The sequence below is a fragment of the Terrapene carolina genome, unplaced genomic scaffold (assembly GCF_002925995.2).
Source record: "Terrapene carolina triunguis isolate 2854851 unplaced genomic scaffold, T_m_triunguis-2.0 Scaffold837, whole genome shotgun sequence".
In the NCBI taxonomy this organism is placed as follows: domain Eukaryota; kingdom Metazoa; phylum Chordata; order Testudines; family Emydidae; genus Terrapene; species Terrapene triunguis.
Window position 1 is genome coordinate 3,779,590 of NW_020665188.1, and position 17,216 is coordinate 3,796,805.

The 17,216-nt window shown below is 45.3% G+C and overlaps 1 protein-coding gene across 1 annotated transcript in view; it reads left to right on the forward strand.

Annotated features, from left to right (window-relative positions):
- Nucleotides 1-5,005: 5,005 nt before the first annotated feature.
- The window catches only part of SLCO2A1 (solute carrier organic anion transporter family member 2A1), a 94,084-nt gene continuing 81,873 nt past the window's right edge, over nt 5,006-17,216 (forward strand). The window contains exon 1 of the mRNA XM_024213423.3: nt 5,006-5,301. Within this exon, the coding sequence (XP_024069191.2) occupies nt 5,206-5,301 (96 nt within the window). The 5' untranslated portion in view covers nt 5,006-5,205. The remainder of the gene's footprint in view (nt 5,302-17,216) is intronic.

Genomic DNA, 17,216 nt, shown 5'->3' on the forward strand with positions numbered 1-17,216 from the left:
ATTGTTTTGAGGGCTGTAATTTAAAATAATATAAGAGCGAGACCACAAGCTCTGTGCCAAATGGGGGTAAATTTGGGTCCAGAATTTGGGGTTTCTCTGATAAGTAGACAATAGCTGAGAGGTATGACCACACCTCCATGATGGCCTGGGTTAAGTTGACTATTCACTGAGTAATGAAGCACCTTCTGCAGATAATGCCTTCAGTGGCACCTGCGTAACCTCTTAGGCTGGAGTGGGTTTGCACAGGTGTTGCTGAAGAAAATGGGGTGGCACAGGTGTAGTTAAGGGTATAAATTTGGCCTGCAGAATCTCTACCATAGATGGTGATGCTTAAGAGGGAAAGAGCCTACCATGACAGTGTGAGTTTGTTGGGCTGGCACTTAGTATGGTTATGCTTTGAGTGTTTAGACATCAGTTACAGTGTCTTAGCCATTGTGCGCAGAGGGAGGAGATCTGTCCTTACTTACATAAAGGTGCTCAAATGGCTTTGTCTGTAGCCACTGAATATTCATTGCAAATCAGTCATTGTTTGGCAGGTTGTGTGTGGCGAGGGGTGAAAGTAAAATTGAACTCTTACTGGTATGGGGGCTGGCTCTGGGCCTGGTGGAAGGGGTGGGGCTGGGGGTCAGTGTCCCCTAGCCAGCCCATCCATGCTGCCTGGCCTGTACTGCCCAGGGCTCCAGCAGCGATTTAAAGGCCCGGGGCTCTGGCAGCAGTGGCTGGAGCCCTGGGTCCTTTTAAATTGCCAGCCCCGGGGCAGCTGCTCCTTTTGCCCACCCATCAGTGGCCCAGGAGTGTGGGCAAAAGGGGCAAAAGCACTGCTGCTGCAGTGCTTTAAGCAGGGTCCTTAAAGCGCAGCCACAGCAGCACTTTAAAGTCACCTGTATGGGCTGGTACCAGTGGCCACTTTTTACCGGTACGTTGTACTGCCTTACTTTCACCCCTGTGTGTGGCCCTTGCACAAGTGTGTGATGTAAGGAGCCTTCCCTCCTTTGAACCCCTTGCACAGGCTCAACCACAGTTATAGCAATGGCACTCCGCAGGTGCAAGCACTGCTCGAGGCTGTTACTTCCACAGGTGCTAATCCACATTCAGGCCAAAAGATTAAGGCCCCAGTTCTGCAAAGCACTTCAGCACGTACTTAAGGCCCAACCCTAATATCAAGGGATTTAAGCACCCACTTTAACTGGATTGGGGTCTCGCTTGATAAGTACAACATGATAAGTGAATATCCTGCTGACAAGGACTGTAGCTGAGCCATGGGAACAGAAGCATTAGTACATTGGGTCAGACCATCTAGCCTGGGACTATTTTATCACAATCGGCTTCCCATCTCTAATTGTTATTTTCTTCCATGATACAGTGTCTCAGTTTGCAAATAACATCAGACCTCTGAGATTGCTGATGACCTGGCTAGAGGCGATGTGCCCTGTACTGTGGGCTGATGCTCTTTGCCAGCAGCTGTTGGGTTTTTTTGTTTGTTTTGTTGTTTTTATTTTTATTTTAAAGTAGATCTGGTGAATTTAAATCCATCTGTGAAGACTTTTGGGTGGGGGGGGTTGCAAATAAAGTAGGAAAAAAACCCTTTCCAGATAAGGCATTTGGGCCCTGATCCAGCAAAGCACTTAAGCTCCACATGGGGCTGTTTGGTAAAGTTACTCCCTGCACAGTGCAACCTACTGCTATCTTAATTAATGCAGAAAACACACTTTTGAGGTGCAACACTCCCATCAACCCAGAGTCAGACTTTGCGGGTGTTATGTTGCTTGTTTACTGGAGAGCTATACAGAGTGATGCTTAGCTGATTAGTGGAAATACCCCATTTTGTAACAAACGGTGTGTCTGCCTGGTACCTTCAGACCCAGTTGGAGCATTCTGTTTTTGAGACGGGCTTAGGGGACTGTGACATAATTTTTTGACACCCACCCCACCTAAATACAAGTAACTGGCTCCTAGCCACGAGGAGCAGTTTGCACAGGGCACTGACATCCCAAGTGTAACTATCTCCTTGTACAGAGATCGGGCCTGACCCTCACTGCCTTGGACCTATAAAGTCATTTACACAGGTGCAAAGTGCTTCAGATGTTAGCTACCTGGTTGGCATAGCTCCCCCTAACCTCCCAGGAGGTGGGTAAGTCAGCATTGTTATTTACCGATGAGGACACTAAGGCAGGAGAGTTAAGTGATGTGAGCAAGGTCACAGAGCCAGGTTTAGAGCATTGGAATCCCTTTTTCTCAGCCCCATGCTCTGTCAACGCTACCTCTCCTGCTATTGTGGCCAAAGGTTACTGTACTAGGTGTTTCGCCAAGGACCTGCCTTGGAGTGGAGGGGAACTTGTGCTCATCCTAGTGCCCACCTCAGCAGCCTGGCTGGCCTTGCCCTCCACATAGTCATGAACTCATCTGGAGTTCTCCTAAACATTGAGGGAGCTAGGGCCAGGGTCTTTTCAGCGTTTTCAAGGCTGTAATTGCACAGGGGGTGGGGGTTGGGGGAAGAGATTAAAGGAAATCTGAGTATTCTTAGGCCCCTGGAATCAGTGGGGATCCTTGAGTGCAGGGTCGTGGGCCCCAAATCCAGCTCTAACTCACCTCAGTCTCAAATTCAAACCTGCCCCTGTGTTGTTTAGGCAGCAATTCTGTTACTTAATGGGGAGTTTCTCTGGCTAAGCCACTATAACTGATGCTAAGCGGCTCCCAATTTAAAATCCAGAGCAGCCCCAGCAGCTCACCCAGAAGTTTATTTACTAAAGTTGGCCAAGTACTGCAAAAAAGAGTTCCTAAGTCTTAATTTGACTATTTTAAAGTATTAGCTTTGCTCTGCTCCTCCCTTACTGTCTTTGCTTCCTGCTAAGGAAAGTAATCAAAGGTAACTGGCCCAAATGTTCTTGGAAAGCAAAGTCTAGTATTCATGGTGGAAGTGTTTGCAGGTTTTTGCAATCAGGAAGTAGAAACAATACCATGTGATTTACCTGACCAATCTCAGCTAATCAGTTCTGGTCAAGTTTACATTTGTGAGCTGTCTAAAGTTTAAAAAAAGAGATTTGTTGACTGTTCATAATGAATGAATATAAAGATATCACAATCAGCTCATGGACACTTTGCAAGAAGGAAAAAAGCATATAGGACTAGCCAGAGTAGATTGGACCGTCCAATAGCCTGTCTGTAGCAATGGCTAAGTACTTCAAAGGAAGGTGTAAGAAACTCTGCAGGAGGTATAATCTTCCCCTAGGAAAAGCTTTTCCTAACCCAGAGCTTCACTGAAATGCAGAAGCCCTTCAAAAACCCTTGTTTATTTTTTTGGTATTAACTATTATAACTTTGGATATTCTTTAAAAAGCAGCAGAGGGTCCTGTGGCACCTTTAAGACTAACAGAAGTATTGGAGCATAAGCTTTCATGGGTGAATGCCCACTTCATCAGATGCAAGATATTCTTGTTATCTAAATGTCTAATATCTCAATAAATGCTGCTAAAGTGGTATACTCTGTGATATCTTGTCTCAATGAGTTCCACAGGTTAATTGTGTGCAAAAAGAGGCTAAATTAACTGCATAAATTGTTTCAAGAGAATTATTCACTCAGCTCTGTGTTTAGCACCAGCTGTGCCCCCAAACCTGCAAACTGCTTTGTGCAGGGAGACTCCAGTATCCACTCAGAGCTAGGGTGACCAGTTGTCCCGTTTTTAAAGGGACAGTCCCATTTTTTGGGACTTTTTCCTTATATAAGCGCCTATTACCCCCCCCCCACCCCCTGTTCCGTTTTTTCACAATTGCTATCTGGTCACCCTACTCAGAGCCCCACTGAAGTCAAAGGGCTCCTGTGTGGGCACAGGGATCTGGCCACATGAAGCAGTGTGCAGGATCATGTGTAGCTTTATTTACAGGTCATCTGATCATCCCCAAGATCACCTCCCTATTAGCACAGCCCTTAGAAAGAAGCAATTTACAGCTAGGCTATTTGGTGTGTTTGGTGTGAAGGCACTTGAAGAACACTAAAATAAATTAGACTGCTATTGTGCCGCTATTTCCTAGGGGATCCCTTTGCCAGGTTTTCTCTACCCTGCATGATTGTACACATTGGAAAGCCTCAGGCATCATCTATTCAGTCTGGCATTTCTGAGAAAATATTCAAATTGAAACCCAGCTCCTCCTCCTGAGCAAATGAAAACCTGCCCTCCACTCCTCCTCCCCACCCCCGGTAAAGCAGTTTAAATAAATCAATTCTTTGTGCAAACATAACCCCAGTAAGGTCTCTGAAAGAACAGCTCTCTGGAAATTTACAAACGCAGATTTTTTGCAAGTGAAAACAAGCAGAGAGCAGAACATGCTAGCGTTGTGTGTGCTGCAAACCTCCCACCTGCTTGAGAGAGAGATTTCTTCCTTTCTCTTGCTCTCTACTTCTAAAAGTTTCCCTTTGCCAATCTCACCTGCTAGAGACATGAAAGGCAGATCAGCACAAACATAGTCCGCACAACAAACGGGCATCCCTTCATCCTTTCCCATCTTTTAGGGCTTTGTTCTGCTGCCCATCACTGTGATATATTGGTGCCTTTTGTGTTAATAAGATCGGCAATAGCAAAACCCCTCTTCCAGGAGCCTCTGGCTTTCATTAGGTTATACAAACTCTGCTGGGAAAGGGGATTTTTGTGGGGGCGAGAAGAGGGTGAATGAGGCCATGAATATCTTTATGGTAGGAAAGCTGTATCAAATATTTTGCAGCACTGCCTAAGGGATCCAACTCTGAATTGGTGTCTTTTATGATCCACATGGTGTGGGGGGAGAGGGGGAGAAGAAGGGAGGAGAGAGAGCTCCGACCTGTCACTGGAATGTTATGTGTGTGACAGATTGTTACCCATACCTGCTCGGGAGGGGTGGTGTGTGAGCCTGGCTCAGCCTCCCTGTGCCTTTAAAGTTCTCTTTACACACACAAGAAAAGAGGGAGGAGAAATAAAGTTTCATCATCACTATTCCAGAGAACAGTCTTATAAAAACTTCATGCTCACACTCACTAAGTCTCACATGCTTGGACAGCTTTCAGTTGTGACTTATCAGAATCCAGGCTGGAGGAAGGGAAGAAGAGAGGTTTATATCAACAGATAGCTGAGCATTTCGGCATTTTGGTACACTTCTGATTTACTGGCAAGTTAGGGAAAAGAGAGAGGAAACTAACTGTGTGCACTGGCCTCCAACAGCAATTCTAATCAAACAATGGGAGTTCAGCCTGAAAACAGCAAAGCTCCAGGCGTCAGCAGTAGCCCCAAAAGCTGTCACACCTGTTACCGGAACATCTTTTGCAATATCAAGGTAAGGAGCTTAACTTTGTATTACTTTTCTTCCTTAGCTGCTTGGGTGAATGAAGACATGTTTGCTTTTCAAATTTTCCCAAGTCTTTTACCAACAGCAGCATTGGTCCTGATTCACACTTTAGCTCCTAGAACTCAGTGCATTTGTTAAAACGCAGCATTTCAAACTCCCTCGTCCTCCTGCGATACCAAGTACTAAGAGAAGCTGTCAAGCATGTGGCAGGGCAATACATGTAGATTTGGGGGTACAGTAGTTCTTGGCACAGTGAATATTTGCAGTATAGTGCAATGCAAGTTTCTTGTTGAGATAGTTGTTCACAATAAGAGAGGCACAGACACATAGGACCAGATTAACAGGTGGGAGAGCTATGCTGATTTACACCACCTACGGATCTGGCCCCCTACTGTTTAACCCACAGCATGTCTTTTGTTAGGGAATTCTTAGGATCATGGTGTGAAAAGAAAACACTGCCTTAAAATCATATTAATTTGCTTGGAAAATCTCTGCAAGGACAATTCAGTTGTTAATATGGTTAAAAGTGTGAGAGATTTCTCAACTGGTTTAGTTCTTCCTTCCTGTAGTCAACAAAGAGGTGGATTTATTACCCTGTAAATGAAGGGTGAAGGTGATGTCCACACTGGGAGAGAGGGGTGTTTTGTTTAAAATGCCACAGCTAAAATCCTGCTATAGACAAGGTCTAGAGGTGTTAAAACTACAACTTGCCCTGTCTACGCTAGCATTTTAAAACATGTTAGCGACCACACACCTTTTGAAACGCACCTTTTCCCCCATGTGCTTTAGTGCACTCTTTGGGCCAGACCCTAGCTGGTATAAATGGTGTGACAGGTGTTAATGGAGCTGTGCTGACTTGCACCAGCTGAGGATTTGGCCCTGCCTGTTTTGCTGGTTAGAAACCCCCCAACCCCTCCCCCGAGGACATTTTAATTCTTTGCTCCCCCAACCCAAAGTCTAAAAAACTGCCAACAGCTCCTAGAGAACTGCTGGGAGAGCCAATTTCTAAACTAACCATGTGAAGCTTTCTCTATTTCACAGACACATGCCTATATCCTTCTACTGATGTGGGTAGCATGAATGGGAGGGAATAACATGCACTGTGTAAACAGGGAAATAGCCCAGTGTGTGTGAGAGCATGAGCCAGCAGGCATGTGTGTGGGAGAGACGACAGAACAGATGGGCTGGGTAGTATGCGGCTGGCTGCAGGGGTTCGGTGTGGCACAGCAGTGGCATCGCTACCTGTAACATCTGACTCTCCGATGTAAGTGACTCACTGAGAAGCAAAGCAGCAGACCAGCCATAGATCTCCAGGCTGGCAGCAGTTGTCAGTGCTGGTGCACTCTGCCCCTGGGGCTGGTGACTTCCCACTGGCATCAGATAATAGTTGTTTGTTTACCATCTGATAGTAGCTCTGTAAGGAAGGGTTTGTCAGCACTTCCTTTAGGAACCGAACCCCCAGGCTAAGCCAGGCACTGAGCTCCCAGGCACACCTTTTTTTAACCTGATTGTCTTTTTAATAATTTCCTTTTCCTCTGATGGGCAAAGAACAAGCCCTCTTCTTCCCCCACCCCCTGCCCCCCGCCCCTTTTGAGGGTCTGATGCTTCTTGGGCAGCCCTAGAGCAACACTGAATAAATAACGTCAGTTAATTTGTACCACCCCTTCTGCTCTCGGTTACACCCGTGTAAATCCACAGTAACTCCCCCGAAGTCTTAGTCCTGACTGTCAGCTGCATCGGCTGCTTTGGACTGCCTTGCTAGCACAGAGAGGCCCTAACCCCACTGAATGGACTGTGGGGGATTCTCCTGTGGTGCAGAGCTGGCTATATCATCTTGTCTCCCAGTTGCTGTCAGAAAGGTATGGGACAGGGAAAGGGGCATCTCCAGGGCTTCTCTATGCCCTGCTGATCTCTGGCTACCATAATGGTTGAAATGTGGTATGCAGGAAGTCATACTAGATGATCAGATGGTCCCTTCTGGCCTTAAACTCTATGAATCTATGAAATTCATCTTGGGCTGTTGACAGCTGGTCTAATTTAGAGCAGCCTTCAGGTTACTCCAGTTTATACCAAGCGACAGACTCAGGGTACAGCCAGCCCAGGACTGGAAGTCTGAAAACCGTTCTTAAAAACCACCTGAACTGTGCTCTCCTGAGTTGCAGTGTGTGCTCCTCAGCAGCAGCCCAGGTTTGGGCCTAGGCTTTACTGCAGATTTCTGCAGTTATAACTAACAGCAGAATCTGTCCCACAGGGCAGTATGTACTACTCCTGTTGGCATGAAAGGCTGCTGGATGCCCGGAGGGAGGTGGGAAAAATATCTGAGACCTTAAAGAAATAATTGGTCTCAAGGCTGTTTTAAGGTTGAAAAACTTGTTAGAGTGGAAACAGTTATTTTACAGGATTGTCCCCTAAACATTAATATCCTTCTAACTAGTGTCAACCCAAATCCGACAGATCTTCATGAGAGAGACAAGGCAGGTGAGGGAATATCTTGTATTGGACCAACTTCTGTTGGTGGAAGGGACAAGCTTTCGAGTGTCACAGAGCTGCTCTTCAGGTCTGGGTAGCTCAAAAGCTTGTCTCTTCCCCCAGCAGAAGTTCTTCCAGTAAAATATATTACCTCACCCACCTTGTCTCTCTGATATCCTGGGACCATCCCGGCTACAACAACACTGCAAGCAGCAGATCTTCCTTGTGTTTTGAACAGTAATTTCTGCACCATACCGCTCCATTCACGATGGCTTGGGTCTGATGGACCTAGGGACCTTCTGTCAGTGGAGCTGATGTGTGCAAAGCTTCAGGCTCCTGTTTGACCCCTTGCTAAGCCTGGATAACCAGGTAGCATGCCTTCTTTCACCTCCAGCTTGCTAGGAAGCTCTGTTCCTTCCTCCTGGTTGAGGGCCTGAACACAGTGATCCAGGCATTGGTCACTACCAGGCTGGGTCAGTGTAACTCATTGTATCTGAATCTGAATGTGGAGATGATACAAAGGGTTCAGCTTGTACAGAATGTTACTGCCCACTGTCTACATGGCTCAGGCCAAGGTGAGTACATCAGGCCCGTGTTCACGTCCCTCCACTGGTTCCCAGTCAACTTCCAATGCCAATTTAAAGCCTTCGTCCTAATTTTCAAAGCTATTAATGGATCAAGCCCCAGCTACACCAAAGGCCAATTTTGATCTTTGAACCACCACAGCTGCTGTACACCTCTGGAGCAATGCAGAACCTAAAGCCCAGGAGAAAGCATGTGAGAGCTCAGAGCAAAGCATTCTCTGTTGAGGGGATCTTGCAAATCCAGAGTCTCACCATCTTTAGGAAATGTTGTGAGGCCTTCCTCTTTTGAGAAAGACTTTCTACCATAAGCGACACTCAATAGATGAACCACCCCTTCTATTACCCTCCCTGCCAGTGTTGCAAAGATGCCTTTGAATAAATTAGTCAGACCCGTTAGCATTTACAAATGAAGAAACAGTGAACTAAAAGAGTTATTAGTATTATTAATATTAGCTATTTCTCTGCCTTGTAAACATGTATAAAAGTTAACGCTTTTTACAAGACAGAGAAATAGCTAAGCCTTTGTGAGACAATATATTGTGTATATATATTTTCTACAAGCATCTTAACTAACCAGAAATACTGAGATTGTCTCTGTCTGTAGAGGTGGGATGGAAGTCGGGGTCAAAAATGATTGCCCCTGAGGTTGAAAAGTGACTGACAGCCAGTGGCCACCAATGCCCTCGGTCAAAAGATGTAGTGGCAAATGCAACAGGAATGGCTGAGAGCGTTATTGTGCCATGAGAGTTTCATCTTTAACCCAAGAGCAATAGTTTGCCCGGCAGAGTAACCCCCCAGTTTATAGAAGCATTCTACCCCTTATTTAAAAGATACATGCTGGCACTACAAATAATGTATTAAATAAGTAGCTGGTTCTGTACCAATATTCACTTGGGCTCTGCACAGAAACAATTACATGATCAGGGCGTCAATGAATAAAGCCAAGTGTCCTCATGTAAACAATAGCAAGTGCTGAACACGGCTGTAATTCCAATACACCAAAATTGCTAAGGGGCACAATCCCATGCTCTTGGTGTCCCTAAACCTCCGACTGCTAGAAGCTGAGACTGGATATCCTGTTCTGGCATTCCCTCTGAAGGATCTGGCACTGACCACTCTCGGAAGATAGGATACTGGGCTAGATGAGCCACTGGTCTGACCCAGTATGGCCGTTCTAAACATGCACTCCAGGTACTGATAATGAAGCCCATATTTATTAGAGGTGGCAGTATTCACAGGCCAGCATTTCCAGAGTGCCTTGCTTGAGACTGATTCCCAAAATAACAAACACAGCTTTTTAAAACAGAGCATCCTGTTCCCTCCCTCCCTTCATCTACTGTTGAGGGAGCTCCCAGTATCATCCACTCATTCTGAGGTGGGCTGGGCTGTGCAGCTACTCTGTGCGGTTGCAGTCAGAAGGGGTTAGCACTCCTTAATCTCTGTGTTTGGAAATAGGATTGTGTTAGCCAAAGCCCTGAGCAATCTCACCTGCTGCTTCGTTGTCTTGGCCTGGAGAATTGTGGGTAAGAGGAAGCAAGGCGAAGCTCTGGGTGTCAAGCGGAACCAGCTGTTGCTGATAGAATGAAAATAAAGATTTGAACGCAACATCTCTCTGCGTCAGGCTGCTTCTAATGTCCTGCAAGGTCCTTGCAGATCAGGGTAGGACAGGGGACTTCTCCTGTTATGGATGGATTAGAAAGCATCATTGAGGAAGCTGGGGGAATAGGGTGACAGCAGGGATTGAGAAAGTTCTTGTGGATGACATGTCCATGGTTTGTGATTGCTCCTGCATTAATAACTGTCCTGGCATATAACTGTGCTCTGGCCCCCCAGCCTTTGAGGGGTCCCCCTTTGCACCTTACTGTAAGTGTTGTTGGTCCCTTAGGGTGTAGCAGTTACTCCCCCTTATTATTTATTAGTGTCACTATATTTAAATTATAGTAGCACCGAGAGCAGCCTGAGTAAGAGAGTCTCTGCTCTGAAGAGTTTACAGTCTGAGTAGATAACACAGACATAAAGATAGGGAGGGGAAACTGAGGTATAGGGAGATGAAGTGACTTGCCTGAGGTCTCTCAGCAGGTCACTGGCACAGCAAGGAACAGAGCCTCAGTTTTCTGAGTCCCAGTCCAGTGCCTTAACTACTAGACCATGCTGCCTCTCATCGCCCTACTGATGTTCATTCCATCCTTTTAAACAGCAATTGAAAACTACTTTGGCAGGGTCATTTTCTATTTAAATTGCCCCCGCACCTTATGGCAAACAGTTTGGCACCTTTCTATTGTGGTTTATTTACTGTATCTTGTTTAGTTTATGGTGTTTTAATTAGCATTGTCCGTGCAGTGCCCCAAGAACTATGATGGGCCAGGACACTGTGTACACAAAACAGTTATTAACTTAGATGGACAGGTCTGCGCTCAGTGAGCACTGCAACTGAGTGTTTTTCTTTAGTGTGTTGAGTGTTTTAAATGTTTTATGGAGTTAAATAACAGCTCCAAAGTGAAAGTAAAAAACCAGAGAGAGCAAGAAATTCGGAGACGTGGGCAAAGCGAAAGGAGACGTTTTCAGATGGGCTTTGAAACTAGCTGGAGATGCAGGAAGGCGGTGCCCAGTGGTCAAGGCTGCTAAAGTACCATTATATTCTCAACCCATTGAGACCGCATAATGGGAAAGAGAGAAGGCCTGAGCGAGATGGTGGGAGGAGACATAGTGATGTAGGTAGAAGCAAATCCACGGAGAGCCTAAAAACCAAGGAGGGCATTCTGAAATGAGTTGGGAGCAAGTGGAGTCATTTAACGTATCTGTGATGAGGTCATGCTTCTCTGTCCACCTGTGAAAGTGGTCAGTGGCACTCGGTTCAATGCTGCCATCTGGAGAACGAGAGAGGCCAACAAAATGGAGCTGACATAATCTAGGCAGGGTGAGATGAAGACATGGAGGAGGATGCCAACAGAGGTGGAGTTGAGGTAAAGGCAGTGCTGTACATAAACAACAATAGCGGCAATAGGCAAATCTGCTGATACTGGAAATGTGGGAGGAGAAGGCAAAGCCAGGGTCAAGGCTCACTTCAAGTTTGTTTTGGTACTGGAGACTCCAGGCTATCCAAGTCCAGGAGGGGAATGGAGGAAAAGAAGTGGGGTCTCTTAAGCTCTTGCTTAAGAGAAACACTTCAGTTTTTCAGGCATTTAGCTTAAGGAAGTTACGATGAAGACACAGGTCATCAAAGGTGTAGAAATATATATGTATGGTGGAGTAGCCTCAGCCTAAAGCCATTTGATAAGATAATGAGAGAGAGAGAGAAGGTGGATGGGAAATAGCACAGGATCAAAAATGGGCTCATGGGACTCTACCAAAGAGGGCTGTGGTACAGAACAATTACCACCACCAAAGAAAAGAGGGCAGGAATGGAACATTGAAAGGAAGGAGACAGTGACACCTGCATGGATCTGTAGGAGGTCCAGGAAGGACTTCAGACTGCTGAAGGCTCAAGGAGAAGAATGAACCCTGGTCCTTGGAAAGAAGAAGGTGTTTGGTCCATAGAGAAAATCAGTTTGTGTGCCAGGGCTAGAGCACAGAAACATACTGGTGCTGCTGCAGTGGTTGGAGAGATGAGGGCTACTATCTCAGGAAATTAGCAGAGGTAGGAAAGGTGGTAACTTGGATGTCAGGTGAAGTGTTTCAGGATCTAGGGAGGGTTTTTTAAAAAGGGAGCAAAGCGCAGTAGGGAACTAGGAGAGAAAGGGAGGGTCTGGGAAGAAAGGGGTTTTGAGGCTTATGTCAGAAATGTCTGAGGGACAATGGCATTGTCGGGAAGGAGAGGGAGAAAACAGTAGGTGAGATGCATGAAGAGCAGGGCTGCTGTTCGTCCATAAACATGTGGGGAGTTCATAAGAAAAGGTGAAGGAGGGACTCCCAGAGCCTGGTTCCCAATCACTCCTTCACACTGCTCCGGCAGTGTTAATTCTGTATGGCTGCTGTAAGGCCCCCTTGCACTACCAGAGCGGGGTAAGTCTAACATGGTCCAAGAGGTATAAACAAGAATCAGGCCCACAGCATCCATAAAGAAAAAAAATACTTCTGTGTATTTAGTGCCAGTTCTGCCATCCTTACTCATGCTGGGCAGTGCCTTACTCCAAAAGTAGTGCCCCTGAGTTCAGTGGGAGTACTCCTGGAGTAAGGTGCTACTCCCATGAGTAGGGATGGCAGAGTCTGACCCTTACTGCCTTTATGGTATTGCAACTGTGAAAGTGACTATCCATGCTGCCATTTTTATTGTAATGACTTGGGCTGGGATTTACCAAGGTGCCCAGCTCTCATTGGAATTCAGTGGAATTTGAGCTCCTAACTCCCCAATCTATTCTATATAGGTTCTTATGCTGCAGTCATCACTATAGTATATCTGAGCACCTTCCAGACATGCATTAAGCAATGCATGTGTTTGCACTCTGATCCTTTCCCCAGGGGAAGAAGCCCACGCAGTGGAACATCTTGTTTTGTGAATGTTTTAAAAATATGTCAAGTATCAGAGGGGTAGCCATGTTAGTCTGGATCTGTAAAAAGCAACAGAGAGTCCTGTGGCACCTTTAAGACTAACAGATGTATTGGAGCATAAGCTTTAGTGGGTGAATGCCCACTTCGTCGGATGCATCCGACGAAGTGGGCATTCACCCGCAAAAGCTTATGCTTATGCGGGCATTCACCCGCGAAAGCTTATGCTTATGCTCCAATACATCTGTTAGTCTTAAAGGTGCCACAGGACTCTCTGTTGCTTTTTACAGATCCAGACTGCCACAGGACTCTCTGTTGTTTAATAATAGGTGAATATATACATACAAGTTGCTATCTGTTCCTGGTCCCTCTGATGTAAATGTGTGTTTTGCCATTTACTTCAATGGGAACTAAAGATTTGATGAAAGAAATGTTGTGTTCTATAAACGTAGCTATTACCCTGTCATGCTGTGGAACTCTGTTTAAAAAGTTGTTGCAATGCACTCTGATTGCCTATTATTTAGCTGATGAAATATCAGTAGAAGAACAAAATATTAACAAAATCATTGGCACCTGCTCAGTAGATAGTTTGATTTCAGGCTGGTAGCCAGGAGGAGATGTCGGGGTGGAGGAGATATCATGACAAATTAGGGAGATCACAGTTTTAAAGAAGGAAGCAAATCCCTTGTACTTGGCCAGGAAATGCTGAGAAGCAAGTATGAGCTGGATGGGTGGAGAAGGGGATTAATGTGAAGGAAGAGAAAGCAAGTGAGGGAGAGGGAGATTTTGCATTGCTGAGAGCATCCCTTTGTATGTGAACAGATTTCCTAGTGGATATCGTGATGGGATGTGTGTGTATTTTTTATAAAGTTCAACTCGTGCTTGTAATGATCTGGAGCTGGCGTGAACTACAGGTGTTTTTTTGATAGGATCGGATTGGTAAAAGGCAAAGAGTTGGACAGCACCATAAATTAGATAACTGTAAGAGAAGGGTCAAGAAAGGAGGGATCCAGAGAGCAAGCCAAGATGAAAAGTTTAGTGGGATCAAGTTGCTAGGAGCAGTGAAACAGGGTAATTTTATGAGGGGTGAGGTGGTTCAGTGCCCAAACATAACCAAGGAGTGGTCAGTGTAGATAAGATTATCATGAGCAGAATGGAAGAGGAGTGTTGCTGATAGTGAGAGCTAGGGTATGACCTGGCATATGGGTGTGAGGGGGGAGAGGCTGTGTAAGATTGTGGGTCAAGGAAAGCAAAGGGGATCTGAAGCTCTGGAGGAAGCTGATATCCGATACGGGCATGTTGTGGAGAGAAAATTGCTCATAAACATAGTGAAAGTGCAAGGATCAAACCACATGGCAAGAAAATAAACTTATGGGGTAATGAAGACTGCAAAGCAAAATGACAAGCTGAAGCCATTAGAGTGAGAGAGCCTGAACTGTGGAAATATCAGGTACTGGGGGAAATTCTACTGGCCAAGCAAATGGTGACATCTAGGTAGATGAGACCTTGATCAGACCATCTGGCTATGACAATGTGTCAATAGCACTTGATGTGTTGTTGCTATAATTACATGTTCATGTTTCAGTAGCAGCCAGAGGCTTCACTCCTCATTGTTCAAATACATAGCTCCAAAGAGCTTGCAATCTAAGCTCAGTGAGTTGTGGTAGAACAGACCATGGTAACTATTTGCTGGGCTAAGGTGGTGAAACGTTCCATTGCACTGAGGAATGGCAGAAGCCGCTCCATAGTTAATACTAGATACTAGTGTGAATGTTATATGAAAGAATGGGCTTACTTACATATTTACATCTGTGTTCTGCATAAAATGTGCAGTGAATGTTAATAATATCACCATTAAGGGACATCTCAACTCCTGATCCCTTCTGGTTCATGCCTCTATGAAAGAGACAGGTCCCATCTAGTCTACAAAAGTCAACAGTGTTGGGGGACATAGTTGAAATTCAGTTCCATCTTGCAGTGTGGATCAGATTCTTTTAACCATGTCTGTGACTTGTGTCACAGGGTCAGAGAAAAAACAACGAGGAGTCCTCGTGGCACCTTAGAAACTAACAAATTTATTTGGGCATAAGCTTTCGTAGGCTAGAGCCCACTTCATCAGATGCATGAAGTGAAAAATACAGGAGCAGGTATAAATACATGAAAGGATGGGGGTTGCTTTACCAAGTGTGAGGTCAGTCTAACGAGATAAATCAATTAACAGCAGGATACCAAGGGAGGGAAAGAAAACTTTTGAAGTGATAAGAGAGTGGCCCATTACAGACAGTTGACAAGAAGGTGTGAGTAACAGTAAGGAGAAATTAGTAATGGGGAAATTAAGTTTAGGTTTTGTAATGACCCAACGACTCCTAGTCTTTATTCAGGCCTAATCTGATGGTATCCAGTTTGCAAATTAATTCCAGTTCTGCAGTTTCACGTTGGAGTCTGTTTTTGAAGTTTTTTTGTTGAAGAATTGCCACTTTTAGGTCTGTTATTGAGTGACCAGAGAGGTTGAAGTGTTCTCCTACTGGTTTTTGAATGTTATGATTCCTGATGTCAGATTTGTGTCCATTTATTCTTTTGCATAGAGACTGTCTGGTTTGGCCAGTGTACATGGCAGAGAGGCATTGCTGGCACATGATGGCATATATCACATTGGTAGATGTGCAGGTGAACGAGTCCTGGATGGTGTGGCTGATGTAGTTAGGTCCTATGATGGTGTCCCTTGAATAGATATGTGAACAGAGTTGGCACCGGGGTTTGTAGCAGGGTTTGGTTCCTGGGTTGGTGTTTTTGTTGTGTGGTGTGTAGTTGCTGGTGGGTATTTGTTTCAGGTTGGGGGTCTGTCTGTAGGCAAGGACTGGCCTGTCTCCCAAGGTCTGTGAGAGTGAGGGATCGTCCTTCAGGATAGGTTGTAGATTCTTGATGATGCGCTGGAGAGGTTTTAGTTGGGGGCCGTAGGTGACGGCTAGTGGCGTTCTGTTACTTTCTTTGTTGGGCCTGTCTTGTAGTAGGTGACTTCTTGGTAACCTTCTGGCTCTGTCAATCTGTTTCTTCACTTCACCAGGTGAGTACTGCAGTTTTAAGAACGCTTGATAGAGATTCTATAGGTGTTGTCTCTGTCTAAGGGATCGAAGCAAATGCGGTTGTATCTTAGAGCTTGGCTGTAGACAATGGATTGTGTGATGTGGTCTGGATGAAAGCTGGAGGCATGTAGGTAAATATAGCGGTCAGTAGGTTTCTGGTATAGGGTGGTGTTTGTGACCATTGCTTATTAGCACTGTAGTGTCTAGGAAGTGGACCTTTTGTGTGGACTGGTCCAGGCTGAGGTTGATGGTAGGGTGGATATTGTTATCATTCAAAAATCAGTAGGAGAACACTTTAATCTCTCTGGTCACTCAATAACAGACCTAAAAGTGGCAATTCTTCAACAAAAAAACTTCAAAAACAGACTCCAACGTGAAACTGCAGAACTGGAATTAATTTGCAAACTGGATACCATCAGATTAGGCCTGAATAAAGACTAGGAGTCGTTGGGTCATTACAAAACCTAAACTTAACTTCCCCATTACTAATTTCTCCCTACTGTTACTCACACCTTCTTGTCAACTGTCTGTAATGGGCCACTCTCTTATCACTTCAAAAGTTTTTTCTCCTCCCTTGGTATCCTGCTGTTAATTGATTTATCTCATTAGACTGACCTCACACTTGGTAAAGCAACCCCCATCCTTTCATGTATTTATACCTGCTCCTGTATTTTTCACTTCATGCACCTGATGAAGTGGGTTCTAGCCTACGAAAGCTTATGCCCAAATAAATGTGTTAGTCTCTAAGGTGCCAACAAGGACTCCTCGTTGTTTTTACTGATACAGACTAACACAGCTACCACTCTGAAAAGGGTCAGAGAAGACTCTGGAGTATGATTTCTTTAGCTCTTTGAAGAGATGCAGGTTCAGATCTAGTCAGCCCCAAAAAGTTCAGTTGGTACTGGAACTGGTGTTGGTGATTCATTAGGAACCCATCTGGACTGAGAAGAGCCCCAACATAAACTAGTGCAGGCAGGCACTCTGCAACCAGTTCTCTCAGGCCTTAATTCAGGAAAGTATCCCTGTTCAGTGAGGTGCTTGACTAGTGTGGGTTTAACTTTAAGCATGTGCAGACATACTTTACTGAATCAGCCCCTCAGTGAGCATCAACAACAGCCCATGCTCTTCAAATGAAGATCTCAGTGTCTGTTAGAGACAGATCCAAACTAAACTTCAGATCTGAACACCCCCAGCCTTGGGGAGGTTTGAAATCTGGATCTGAAATTTGAGGCTCGGGCCCAGTGCTTCCCTGTAACATCTCAATAGGACAAGTGAGCACAGT